The sequence below is a fragment of the Neolamprologus multifasciatus genome, chromosome 7, assembly GCF_963576455.1.
Source record: "Neolamprologus multifasciatus chromosome 7, fNeoMul1.2, whole genome shotgun sequence".
NCBI classification, from domain to species: Eukaryota; Metazoa; Chordata; class Actinopteri; order Cichliformes; family Cichlidae; genus Neolamprologus; species Neolamprologus multifasciatus.
In genome coordinates this window covers 57,147,585-57,160,435 of record NC_140445.1, presented here as the reverse complement: position 1 = coordinate 57,160,435, position 12,851 = coordinate 57,147,585, and the positions used below count along the sequence as shown (strand labels likewise).

The window sequence follows — 12,851 nt, the reverse complement described above, 5'->3', positions numbered from 1 at the left end:
GAAATTTATTGATAGTTAAATTATAATAATAGTTTTTATAATAGCAAACCGAGCGCTCAAGAGGATCAATAACGATGATCGGTGGAGGGCAGTAAAGCGCCACTGATACCTCTCATATCAATGAAGAAGAATCATGCTCTCATCAGTGAGCGACAAACATGGCTGCCTGTTGGCTACTCCGTTCCCTCTCTTCCAACTTTTCTACAGTTTTGCCTTTACTCGCTCGTTCAGCGTCGCTTTCTCCATTGCAGCTGACATCTAAGCCTTATTTTGGGAGAACGCTAGCCTCTTCTAGCCGGTTGTCAGCAGGTATTCGAGTATGCATGTCTTGTATTAGATAACATTAGCGACAGAAAGGACACGATAGCTGCAGCGTGTTTGAGTGTTTCTGTCATACTCGTCGAGGACTTCAAAATCCTCGCTAAGTTCTGAGTATGTTGTGTTATCTTGCAGCGCTTAAATTCACAGACAAACACGAATGGATTCGTGTGGAAGACGGAATCGGGACGGTCGGGATCAGCAACTTTGCACAAGTGAGTATTCCACCTTTGCGCGTGCACTTCACAGACCGGTGCCAAAATGTGATTTCCGGAATTTGCCAGAAGAAAAAAAGATGATTGCTGGTGTTGTCTTAATAAATTATCAACTGATAGTTGATTTCAGAGTTGTATGTGTAATGTGTTTAATTGTATTGGTAAATAGACTTTATATGTTATATATGAAAAATAAAGAAATGACCTTTTTTCGCGAGTATCTTTATGACTCTGCATTATTGTATCTACATTATAATCAATCCAGTCCCTTTTTGGCCGCACAATATCTTTATAATAGTGTTATATTTGATGCTGCTTGGCCAGATTTTTATATGTCAAGAGACTTTTTAGCTGGATAAGTAAATGCTATGTAAATGTCACTTTGTCACAAACTGGTTTATATCATTCTTTAGAGATATGGTTGGCATATGTTTCATGTCTAGGCTGACAATGTTTTGGTAAATTACTCAAATCACTTTTTGAGACAACACTGATTAAAACTGTTATAAATTATTTGATGGCTTACAGTATGTGAAACATATTTCTCTTAAATGTTATCAATGTGTTTTGAAATAAACAGTCCAGTCACAGTAGCAGTAGAAGCTGCACTCAGTTTTTGGCAGAGGGACTTTTATGTGTCCTTTGTTTGTTCAGGTGTTTCATTAACATTAAAAATGTATTTTTAAAAGCTATTTTAAGTGGCCAGAAGAGACTGGGTTTATTATTGTGTAAAACACACAGTAGGTAGGTACAATAATATAGTCATAAAGATACTTGTTATTTCTTTATTTCATATGTAGATTATGCTGAGTACAGCCTATTTCTCAATATAAGCAAATATATTAGACATAAAAACATAATCTTTTTTTTTTTTTTTTGCAGGTGATGACTTTTTAGCACAATGGCGCTGAAATATGTGCACATGCAAGGCAGATCCAAGATTTAAAGCTCTTTTAGTATGCAAGCTAATTAAGGCAATGCTCCCTCACATGGCCCCCAAAAAACTTAAATAACATATATTTACTGACATAAATATAAAGTACAGTTTTTAAACTGACATTTATTTAAAAGTTTAGAAAGTATATGTAGGACTGACAGTTGTCATTACACTTCTTGTGTGTGCACAACACTCAAACACCAGATAGCAGTGACTCAAATGTAAACACAGACATTCCTTTCCACAACATTTAAATAAAACGCAAATAACTGTTTTGTTTTGTTTTCTTAACATCATACTCTGGTTGTCCTGGCTAAATGTTTTTCCTAACCGCTTGCAGGAGGCATTGGGAGATGTAGTTTATTGTGGACTGCCAGAGGTGGGGACACAGCTGGCTCAGCAAGGTATGATGTTTGCTGAATGATAGTGAATATTATTAAGATGGGTATATAGCTTGATCTCATGCATGTCATCGCTGGATTTAGAGTCACCACAACGCAGGAAAGTGGATGGCCTCTTGTCCCTTATGACGTACTTTCTGAAATTTACTCCTGCAGATGAGTTTGGAGCTCTGGAAAGTGTAAAGGCAGCCAGCGAGCTTTATTCTCCTTTAACTGGAGAAGTTGTAGAGATCAACACGCTACTGGCAGACAAACCTGGTCTGGTCAATAAATCTTGCTACAAAGATGGTAAGTACACACATAAACGTCACAGTGCAGTTAGTGGAGGGTACTCTGGTATATGTATGAGACATTTTAGATTAATGCAAGAGCTTAAACAGAATTAACCAATGACAATACTCTTTGTGGTTTGTCAGAACATTGGCATTTTCTTTCGATTGGTGCATTTTTTTCTATATAGATCACTGCTAAAACCTAATGTTTTTTAACTGTTTTATCACCCAGTATAATACGCGGCAGTAAGCTATGAGGTTTAATCTCTGGACAGTAGATGGCAGTAATACAACACAACATAACAGTGAAGACAGGGTCTACATTAAGGCCATAAAGCTGGAGCTGTTCTATTGTTACATTACATTATATTTCATTAAAATGACCCTTCATTGCACATTTTCTAACTAACATCTGAATATTTGATGTCCAGAGACATTGTATATTTCAACCTCTTTTCCCTCACTGCATTCATTCCATTTTATTTAAGTTAATTAACTAACCCATCACAATTAACTTTATCGCCTTTGGTAGTAATGCACTGCAGAATGTTAAAATAACCTTTCACTTATAACATTCACTCAGTCTGAAAGCAAAACATAAGCTATTCACTGTGATGGACTATTTTACTCAAGCAAAAAAAGTGTGTGTGTGTGTGTGTGTGTGTGTGTGTGTGTGTGTGTGTGTGTGTGTGTGTATATATTACACAACGGTGTCAGTGACATTTACAAACATTTTCTCTTATAAGTTTTTTTTAGCTTATATCTTTAAACAATGCAAAGAACAAAAGATACTCATATTTTGTGTAATTATTGTTTTTTTATGTGAAGCATTTAATCCTCCAAGTACTGAAACCAGTGTGCATCTTTGAATCAGAGCTTAGCTTAACTTGATTTTTACACATCTATTATAGGTTGGCTCATGAAGATGAGCATTTCCAAACCTGCCGAGCTTGACAGTCTAATGGATGAAGCTGCATATGAGAGATACATCCATTCTATTGAGGACTGACATAACACCTTTCTGTATGTGCTGTGCACCTTCCCTTTTTCTCACAACACTGGCAGAGAGAGGTGCACAATATGTGCCTGTCCGTTAAAACGCAATACATAGCATTCTCCAGTGGAGCTCTGTAGCTCCAGGCTACTGATCTGTCAGTGCTGTAGAGCTGTGAACTTTAGAATTTCTTACAGACTTAATTTAGGGGACCTTCCAGCCTGCATTGACCTAATATCCATTGTTGATTTCTTAAAGCATCAAACCACCAAAAGGTGGAAGAGACTGAGACTAGAATAAAATAGTTACAAATCATTTCATTGAAGGACTTGAAATTCTGTCCTGGGACACTGTTTGACTTAAAAAGCACTTTTGTCTTTATGGTATTAATTATTTTGATCTTCACTGCATGTATAAGGGTTAAACTGTGGACAGAGGACCCGTGTAATAAAAAATAAATAAACATTTCCTTAAAAAGTCTCTTTTCTTTGTCATTTTTATTTCTGAAATTTTTATATATGGCTTAAAGAAAAAATAAATCGCACTAATATAAAGTATATGTATATACACCGCATTCCAAATTATTATGCAAATTGTGTTTAAGTGTCATAAAGATTAAATAAGTTGTTTTTCAATTAAACCCATGGATGGAATTGTGTCTCAGGACTCTTTATATCATTGAAATCAATCTTGGACACCTATGATCATTAGTTTGCCAGGTGAGCCCAATTAAAGGAAAACTACTAAAGAAGGATGTTCCACATTATTAAGCAGATCACCATTTTCAAGCAACATAGGAAGGAAAAAGTATCTCTCTGCTGCTGAAAAGCGTGAAATAGTTGAATGCCTTGGACACGTAATGAAAACCTTAGATATTTCACGAAAATGTAAGCGTGATCACCATAATGTTAAGAGATTTGTGGCTGAGTCAGAGCACACATGGGTTCGTGCAGATAAAGGCACAATGAGGAAGGTTTCTGCCAGACAAATACATCAGATTAAGAGAGCAGCTGCTAAAAGGCCATTACAAAGAAGCAAACACATATTTGAAGCTGCTGGTGCCTCTGGAGCCCTGCGAACATCAAGGTGTATGATCCTCCAGAGACTTGCTGCAGTGGGCCCAGAACTACATGAAGACTAATTTTCAAACAGTCTTGTTCACTGATGAGTGCAGTGCAACCCTGGATGGTCCAGATGGATGCAGTGGTGGATGGTTAGTGGACGGCCACCATGTCCCAACAAGGCTGTGTCGTCAGCAAGGAGGTGGTGGAGTCATGTTTTAAGCCGGAATTACAGGGAGAGAGCTGGTCGTCCCCTTTAGGGTCCCTGAAGGTGTGAAAATGACTTCTGCAAAGTATGTGGAGTTTCTGACTGACCACTTTCTTCCATGGTAGAAAGAGAAGAACTGTGCCTTCTGCAACAAAACCATCTTCATGCAAGACAATGCACCATCTCATGCTACAAGGAATACCTCTGTATCATTGGCTGCTATTGGCATAAAAGGAGAGGAACTCATGGTGTGGTCCCCATTCTTCCCTGACTTCAATCCTATTGAGAACCTTTGGAGCATCCTCAAACAAAAAAATATGAGGGTGGGAGGCAGTTCACATCCAAACAGCAGCTCTGGGAGGCTATTCTGACATCCTGCAAACCATTCAAGTAGAAACTGTTCCATGGATGCAAGAATTGTAAAACTGCTATCAAATAAGGGGTCTATGGTAATATGTAACTTGACCTGTTAAGATGTTTTTGATTGAAATAGCTTTTGATGATAGTGATCTACTAATGCTGCAAATTCAACAAATAACCATTTTCAATTCTTTACAATCTATAAAATCTTTTGAAAGTCTGTGTGTGTAATAATTTGGAACAGTGCATTTTAAGTTTTTTTATTTTTGAAAAACATACTGTTTTCATCGGGAGTTTTGTTCAGTAACATTTGAATTATACTCTATTGGTCGATGACTCGAAAATTATGCCGACTGTCATTTGAATCAACTATGTAGGAAAAACAGAAAAATATCATTTGCATAAAAATTTGGAACGCGGTGTATGCTGCCATTGTTTAACGCAGTGCCTGAGGTCAAACTGAATATAAACTTTTGAGAGCATTTTCCAGCCCCCTTGCAATCTACTTTGTTTCCACAAATATTTTCCACATCCACATTGGCAGAATATGTTTTAGCATCATTTTTACACTCAATAAATTTGTTATATATTTACATTCTGTGGCAAATGACTAAAAGGTTTGTAGTCTTGGTCACTTTAGAGAAGTGACTGCCCCACCGGGTACTATAGAGAACCTGTCCTTGGCTGTGGGAGTTCGTCTGGCCCTGCCTCGAGGTGAAGGAGACGGTGGGAGCCCCTCCATTCTCCGATAATCGCTGTTGAGCCTCTCCTTTCTTTGGACTGCCTCATGCATTACACTGGCAGTGAAGTCTCTCTTATTAAGGAAAGCAATGGTCTCGTCCCTCTTTCGGCTCACGTATCCTTTTAAAACTGCGTTGTAGGGGTTTGATGTGGCATCAGCATCCGGATCTTCATGCTGGTGTTTGAATTCCATGCGAGTGATGACAGGCAAGAGGAACTGCTTTCCTTGTGTCACCACAGCCCCATCCTTGTGTGATAAACCCAAAGCCTCAGAGACCAGGCGTGGGGGCAAAGGCACCAAATCGCAGCCTGAGTGTTTGTCCACATACTGTTCAAACTCCCTGCGCACCAAAGCTATATCCTGCAGAGACTGATTCCTTCGCTCCTCGAGATCTGTAATTATTTGCTCGGGATACGACTGGCCAAACACCACACCTAAACCGTGAGGACAGCATCGATGTAATAAATTGATATATTAACTGTTGAAACTAAACTATGCAAAGCATGAGTCCATACATTTATCTTATTTAAAAAGTGAAATACAAGAAAATGTCTCACCTGCACGCCGCAGCATGGATGCAGGACATTTCCAGGGTTTGTGAATAAGCTCGTCAGGCAACTCTGCAAGTTCAGGACACCATTTCCTAACATAGGTACCGTAGGGGTCACAGGTCATTGCTGCGTCAACAGGGTGCATGACAAAGTTCCAGTGATCCAGGCCACACATGCCTCCATTCTGCCACATCATTGCATCTATGGCAACATCTGCATCCACCAGGGTGTCCTAAACATGGGTTGGATACAGTCAGAAAGTTAAGTAGTACTTATGAATATTTGTCAGGCATTTGGTGCAATATCTTTGTGAGTGCATTAGTCCCAGTGTGCACACGCATCTCACCTGGAACCAGCGATAGCCTTCTTGCCAAGGCAGATGAAGATATGCTATGAGAAAAGATGCCACTACATGTCTCATGTAGTTGTTCATCCAGCCTGTCTGCCACAGCTGCCTCATGGCTGCATCGACCAGAGGGTAGCCTGTTCGTCCTCGCTGCCATGCCTTGAGGTGGCCCCGATCACTGCTCCACCGCAAAGCCTGCCAGTGGATGTAAAATTATCCGTAATGTGGTTTAGGCCTTTATTACAAATTAATAAATTGACGTGGTAACAAAAAAATGTTTACAATTTTATGGTATGGTTAATATTCCCTTTGTAGTCTATAACTAATTTCCACCTTGTATGGAGGTCTGATGGATTCCCATGGGAGGTCAGGAAACAGCGTGAGCTGCCAGTAAGCCAAATCTCTCCACGCCAATTTGCGTTGGAACTTTAGGGGTCGACAACGTGCTCCTTTGGCATCCCACATTAACCAGCGTGGACTGAGCTGACCAAAATGAAGATAGGGCGACAAGCAGCTGGTGTTTGGAGCATCTGCCCTGCCTGACTCTTTTTCATATCTATACACACCTAGAAATAGAAATAAATATATGGTGTTGTTCATTGCCAAGTCTGTTAAGATAACCAACTGAACAATAGGTGTCTCACCATCATGAAGAAAGGCCTCTAGACGGGCTTGCGCTCCTCCTTCACTAAAATCCCAGGTCTTTCTAATATTCACTGCCCAGTCAACCTGAATGCCGAAGAGAAAACAAAGAAAACATTGACAGATGTGTGATTTAAATTATTTTTAAGTTGTTTTGTTTTGCCTTAGAGCTTTGGTTTCTAACCGTTGTGCCATCCTTCCTGCGGGGCATGCGTGCCAAGCCTAGTTCATCCAAACAGACCCCCTTTGGCCAGTGGGCAGGTGTAGGGAGAGATACCGGAGGGTCCAGGGGAACTCCTACTGCGGTCCCTGGGTTCTGTCTACAGCAGCTCATGAAGTGAGAGACTGAACCTATTCCTACATCATAGAAACACAATAAAAGTTCATCAGAATAGCCATATTGTAATTTAGGTATACATTATCAGCAAACCCAGTATGCACATAGAAATATGCTTTGACTAACCTCGAAGGCCAACACCCTCCGTGGTGACAGAATAAGGGTCTCTGAGACAATAAGAGTGGAACATCCTGCATTCAACACCTTGTTTCTGCAGAGCTGATACTACCAGATCATCTCTCTCCTTCAGCCAGGGCTCATACAAGGCATTAGCCAGCACTGTTCTTGCCCCAGACTGTTTAATCAGCTCCTTAAGTGCCTTCAGAGAAGATTCAGTACTTGTCATCTCCCCATTTGCCTTGAGGATGACAAGACAGCTGCCGATGTGCTCCAAAGATGAAGAAAAACACAACAATGCCTGATGCAACCAATATTTACCTATTTAAAAAAGGGAAGATACATTCACTCAATTAGAATACAGAGCCTTACAAACAAGGATTTTGTCAAGAACTATTATGAAGACACTGAGACAAAGTATTGCTATAAGCACTGATTCCTTGATCAAACTTACAAGCTCCTCCCATAGCCACTGTAATGCCCGTTCCCTCCTCTTCTTCAGGGCTCCAGATGAAGACAGGTATGACAGGTGCACCCACTTCTAGTGACGCCACGAGAGCAGGATTGTCACACAGCCGCAAATCCCTCCTGAACCACAGTAACACTGGTGGTGGTGCTGATGGAGAGCGGGGTAAACCTACAAGGTGCTGGCCAGTACATTTTCGCCTCTGCCGCCTATTCTTAGAGCGTTTTGGTTTCTGTGATTGATCCACATCTCCCTCCTGTTCTGAGACACACACAGTCTGACCTGTCCCGAGTGTCTGCTTATTAGGATATGTACTTATTTGAAACTCCATCTCTCTGGCTGTCTGCGGTGGACTCTCTCTGTTCCAGGATCCAGTTTGATTGGTGCAGTTGCTTCCTTCAGGCTTTAATATAGAATTCAGCTGAACAGATCCTATGTGATTTTGAGCATCTCCAGACTGCAGTGGTTGGGATTCTTGGCTGGGAGACTGCAGAGGGTGACCTTTCATATCCAGTAGACAGAGAGCCAAAGCAAGTTCAAGCTCGTCATCTTCAGTCTAAAATTTAAGCGGGACAACCCACTGTTATTACTTTTAAAACAATTCTTTAGTAGTTTAAAAAGATGAATGTGTACACTATGCCCTATATGACAAGACATTAGCTTTTATCAAAAACTACCACAGGTGTTTCATTTATTTAAATGTATTATCTCTTTAATTAGATGGGTGTAAACCACGGCTTGGTTTACAGTCATCAAGTACTTCATAAGGGACACATGCAAACCTGTCATTCTTCCTTGCAGACACCTTATTGTAACCCAAATTCTTCCCACCACCGGTTCTGTCTTGTCACTCAGGCTTCATTCAAGCCTCCATTTTCATCTCCAACACCGCCCTCTAGATTCCAGGGGGTCCTGCCCTAATCCCTATCAGCACTGGAATTAAATCCTGCGCTGATGGGCAGCATCACATGCATCTCTCGGGATCCAGCAACACTCTGTCAGGTCTTGTTTTTGATTTTTTTTCCACCTATTTCTTCTGGACATGACTTTCAGATACTGTTCATCTGCTTTAGATAGTTCTTTAGACCTGCCACTTATTTTGTCCTCCACTTGTCCACTTTCCTCAAATTGTTTAGGGAAAGTGGAAAATGCCAAGGAAATGACAATTTCCATTTTCTAAATTACTTTTAGACATTTTTAGAAAAGATCCCTACAAATCCCTACAAATACAAAGAAAACTGGAATGGGAAAAAAATGGGAGACATCATCTTGATGTAGGGAAGCATAGAGCTGCCACCCAGGCAAAATAAAAATAGAGATATATCACATTATAACGTGAAAACTTTATTGTTCTTACAATATACTTTTCATGTTTGTTCAATATACTATCATGTTAGTACAATCTACTTTTCACGTTTGAACAACATAATATCACGTCATTACAATACACTTAATTATCACGTTATAACAAAAACCCTTTTTATATTCTACGAACGTGATAATGATGTATATTGTAATGACGTGATATTATGTTGTTCAAACGTGAAAAGTATATTGTACTAACATGATAGTATATTGTGAGAACAATAAAGTTTCCACGTTATGATGTGATATAGCTCTATTTTTATTTTGCTTGGGTGGCAGCTCTACGCTTCCGTAGTTCTCGGGAAAATATCACCAATTAACGCAGATCCCGGGGCTCCGCATTCACAAAAGGGGGAAACTTTGGCCTTGGCAGTGGTTTGCATTTTTGGTGAAGAGCTGCTCCTGTACCGCCATTAGGAAATCATTAATACTTATGTATGTTTTTATTCATTTATTTACGTATTTATTTATTTTAGGTTAAGCTAGGCTAGTAGGTAAAATGAAAAAGTGACAAAAACTTGTAAGTTGGTCCGTTTGTGCTAAGATTATCACAACTAGCTACCTAAAGTTATGTGTGTCATCAAATGCTGCAGTTTAAGTTAATCTCTAAAAACCCCAGTCGTTTAATTAAGTCCTGTTACTTCCTTATTGTGTTTTGTTCGTGTCATTTTTTGTATGTATTTTATTTTTGCTGACTTAATCCTCCTGGGTGTTACAAGCCCTCCAACCTGAATGTACTTCTATTGCTGAAACATTTACTGACCTTGGTGAAATATTCCTGGTAGATGGAGGTGAGACTGGCGTGCAGGAGTCTGTCACCCGTGGACAGAGGCTCGATGAGGGACAGAAACTGTGAGCGGGTCTCTACGTGCCCCAGGATGGACAGACACATGGCGAAGAAACCCTCGGGATCCTCTCGACCCTCCAGTACTTCCCCTAACCACCATTTCACTGTGGCTTGGGCATCAGCTCCTGAAGGAGGCATCTTCGAGTAAAAGGTGACTGGAATTTTTGTTTGTTAAAAAGATTAAAGCCTAAGCTCTATATTCACGATCATCTCAACCTCCTGAACTACCAGTTACCAAACAACAGCTGATTTTCAGTTACACAAGCCATCTGTCAAATGTTTTGTAACCTGGGGTAAATTGTAATGAGTAAAAAGCACCAGTAGGGGGTGTACAAATCTAATATAAATGAGCTATGCAGGAGGCTAGTAAAGCCCATGGGTGTTAGGCTGTTTTTTTTCCTTCTTTTCACAGCGTGTGAGTAACAGATGGGATTCCTTGTTTACATTTCATTAACTTGGCATTATGGCAGAGCAATATAGACCTAATAAATGCTATATGAACGGCTGTTTTTGACATAGATTTGAGTCGATCTCTGTGTTTCATCTTCCTGTCCACAGCACAATCATTTCTCTGCCAAATCTATACCTGTCAACGAAAATGTTTCATTCCCAGGGTCGCCACAAGCAAAATCCAATCAAATAGAGATCCTTGGTTCAATTTGAAGTGATGTTAAAATGCTGGAGGGGGGGCATCTTCCTTTGGATAATCACTCTATAATTTTTACATAGCCTTCATCTTGACAGGAATGTGGCCTTTTTCAAGTGCAGCCTGTGATGTGACTGAAAAACAAAGCCAGGAGACAGGAGACGGTGTACCCAGCAGTGATTTTTTTTTTTTAAATCACAGTCTGTATTCAGACTGTTGAAGGGTTGCTAAGTAATTGATTTTTTTTAATGAGACCATGAATAAGCTTTTGAAAGTACGCAGCAGGGGACAATGATTTGTGACACTTGTGGAGCAAACTTTAAAATGCTTTGTATAGTTGATAAGCTCCACTTGTGATACTATTACAGGAATTACTCAGAAGTCTTATTTTACTTATATATAAAAAAATATTCTCAAGTGTTCGTCTAAAATGCGACTCAAGGCTTCGCAAACAAGGACATACGATCTGAGTTATTCAAAACTATTATGTGAAAAGTAGTGGGAGTGTAAGAAGGGAATATGGTGTTGAGTGCTGTGGTATGTGAATAGAGCAAGACCGAAAGAGAGGGAGCGGGAGAAAGAGATTGAGAGAGAGAGAGAATCAATAGTGTTTAGACAGAGAAGTGGAGTCTAAGTGTGTGATCAATAGAGAGCAGAGAGGAGAGATTAGCTGCTTTTCTCTTTCAAACTAACACTGACAAATTGGTGAATTGGTGTATCGGCCCTTGGGCTAAACGGATTGACCTGCTGTTTCCATGTTCTACCGTGTACTGTCAATAAAGATCTGTGTTCATTGTGGCTCTCAATGAAGAGAGTGAATGAAGCACCAAAAGAGAGAAAAAGGGGAAAAGGAAGGAAGGGAAATAGAGAAGCAAAAGCAAAAGTGCAGTCCAGGTGCCCACGTAGCGCTGATACTCGCGAAATGTCCACACCTCTGTCTCATTAACACACGCGTGTACTCACATGTGCATCCTCGTACACATTGTTATAAAACCATAATAACGTCTCCAGGAAAATTAATGGAAAGACAGATTAAAAACTAAGTGAGGAGAAACGGGCCACTAGTGTAGCTATTTGCAACTCATAAATCATTCTGACACACCCACGCGCATGTAGACACTTGCATAGACTCACACACGCACATACACACAAGCACACACACGTACTGTAATTAACCACAGGCTATTTACTCTCTCCTGCTGTAAATTAGACATGCAGACACAGTTATTACATTAGGGGGATCTGCCATGCAGAATGCTAACAGGGGGGAGAGGAGGAGGGGAGACTCGTGCACATAACAACAACTGGTTCATACAAACATAAACATGCACGCACACACACATGCACACACATGCATGCGTGTACACAAGAAAGAGGGTTTAGAAGAATCATAGACTGACGGGAGTGAAAATGAAGCTGCAGCACAGAGAATAGGGGCCCCCAGCTCTTTGTTCCCTGCTGCATTTCATTATCTGAAACGCCAGCCAACACACGACACACACACACACACACACACACGCAACGCACCTCCCCCTTCCCTAAAGCTGTCTGCCTTCACTCCATGCATACAGCACAAAAAGAGGGGAATATAGAGATACTGCGTCAGTGCCATTCACTGGCATCTGTACTTGGTCATGGCAAGCGTGTCTGCATGGTCATCCTTCGCAAATCAACTCATCCACACACAGCCCTGAGTTGACCACTTCCATTTAAACCTGTGATCACAGAAAACACAGTCCCATAAATTCTATTTCAAGCAGTACAATGGGAGATGAAGTCTTGATTAAAGCAAGTATTGATACTCTGTCTCAGGCAGCTTGTCTCCATTTAGTTCGTCTGAAGTTTTTCTTATTTTTTTTTCTGGCAGTCCTTCAGTTTGTGTGTGTGTGTCCTCTGGTTCCCTCTGCCTCCCTCACCCTTCTCTGTCCCTCTGTTTTCCCACGGTGATCGATAGCTCATTACAATCATTGACTGCAGCTCATCAGTACCTTTTAAGGTCTGGAGACACAGAAAAGGTGTATGTGCT

The 12,851-nt window shown here is 40.5% G+C and overlaps 2 protein-coding genes and 1 long non-coding RNA gene across 4 annotated transcripts; 2 read left to right on the top strand and 1 right to left on the bottom strand.

The window, feature by feature from the left end:
- The first annotated feature begins 93 nt into the window (after positions 1–93).
- Positions 94–3,614, top strand: LOC146515610 (glycine cleavage system H protein, mitochondrial-like). The gene is made up of 5 exons (XM_085166144.1): positions 94–309; positions 454–533; positions 1,811–1,874; positions 2,028–2,159; positions 3,055–3,614. The coding sequence occupies exons 1-5, from the start codon at positions 159–161 to the stop codon at positions 3,150–3,152; spliced, it is 525 nt and encodes a 174-aa protein (XP_085022270.1). The 5' UTR covers positions 94–158; the 3' UTR covers positions 3,153–3,614.
- Positions 3,615–5,010: 1,396 nt separating this feature from the next.
- LOC146515609 (uncharacterized) lies at positions 5,011–10,317 on the bottom strand. Of its 2 annotated transcripts, XM_085166136.1 has the most exons (9): positions 10,096–10,317; positions 7,956–8,523; positions 7,511–7,822; positions 7,232–7,404; positions 7,050–7,134; positions 6,739–6,971; positions 6,406–6,600; positions 6,066–6,291; positions 5,011–5,942 (listed from the first exon to the last, which is right to left on the bottom strand). In XM_085166136.1, the coding sequence occupies exons 1-9, from the start codon at positions 10,315–10,317 to the stop codon at positions 5,398–5,400; spliced, it is 2,559 nt and encodes an 852-aa protein (XP_085022262.1). In that variant the 3' UTR covers positions 5,011–5,397. The 2 variants fall into 2 exon arrangements, with proteins under 2 accessions (XP_085022262.1, XP_085022261.1); XM_085166135.1 differs by having other exon boundaries at positions 6,739–7,134.
- On the top strand, positions 9,470–12,802 carry LOC146515608 (uncharacterized). Its single transcript, XR_014875064.1, has 2 exons — positions 9,470–9,767; positions 10,118–12,802. It is a non-coding gene; the product is annotated as an uncharacterized LOC146515608 (long non-coding RNA).
- The last annotated feature ends 49 nt before the right edge of the window (positions 12,803–12,851 follow it).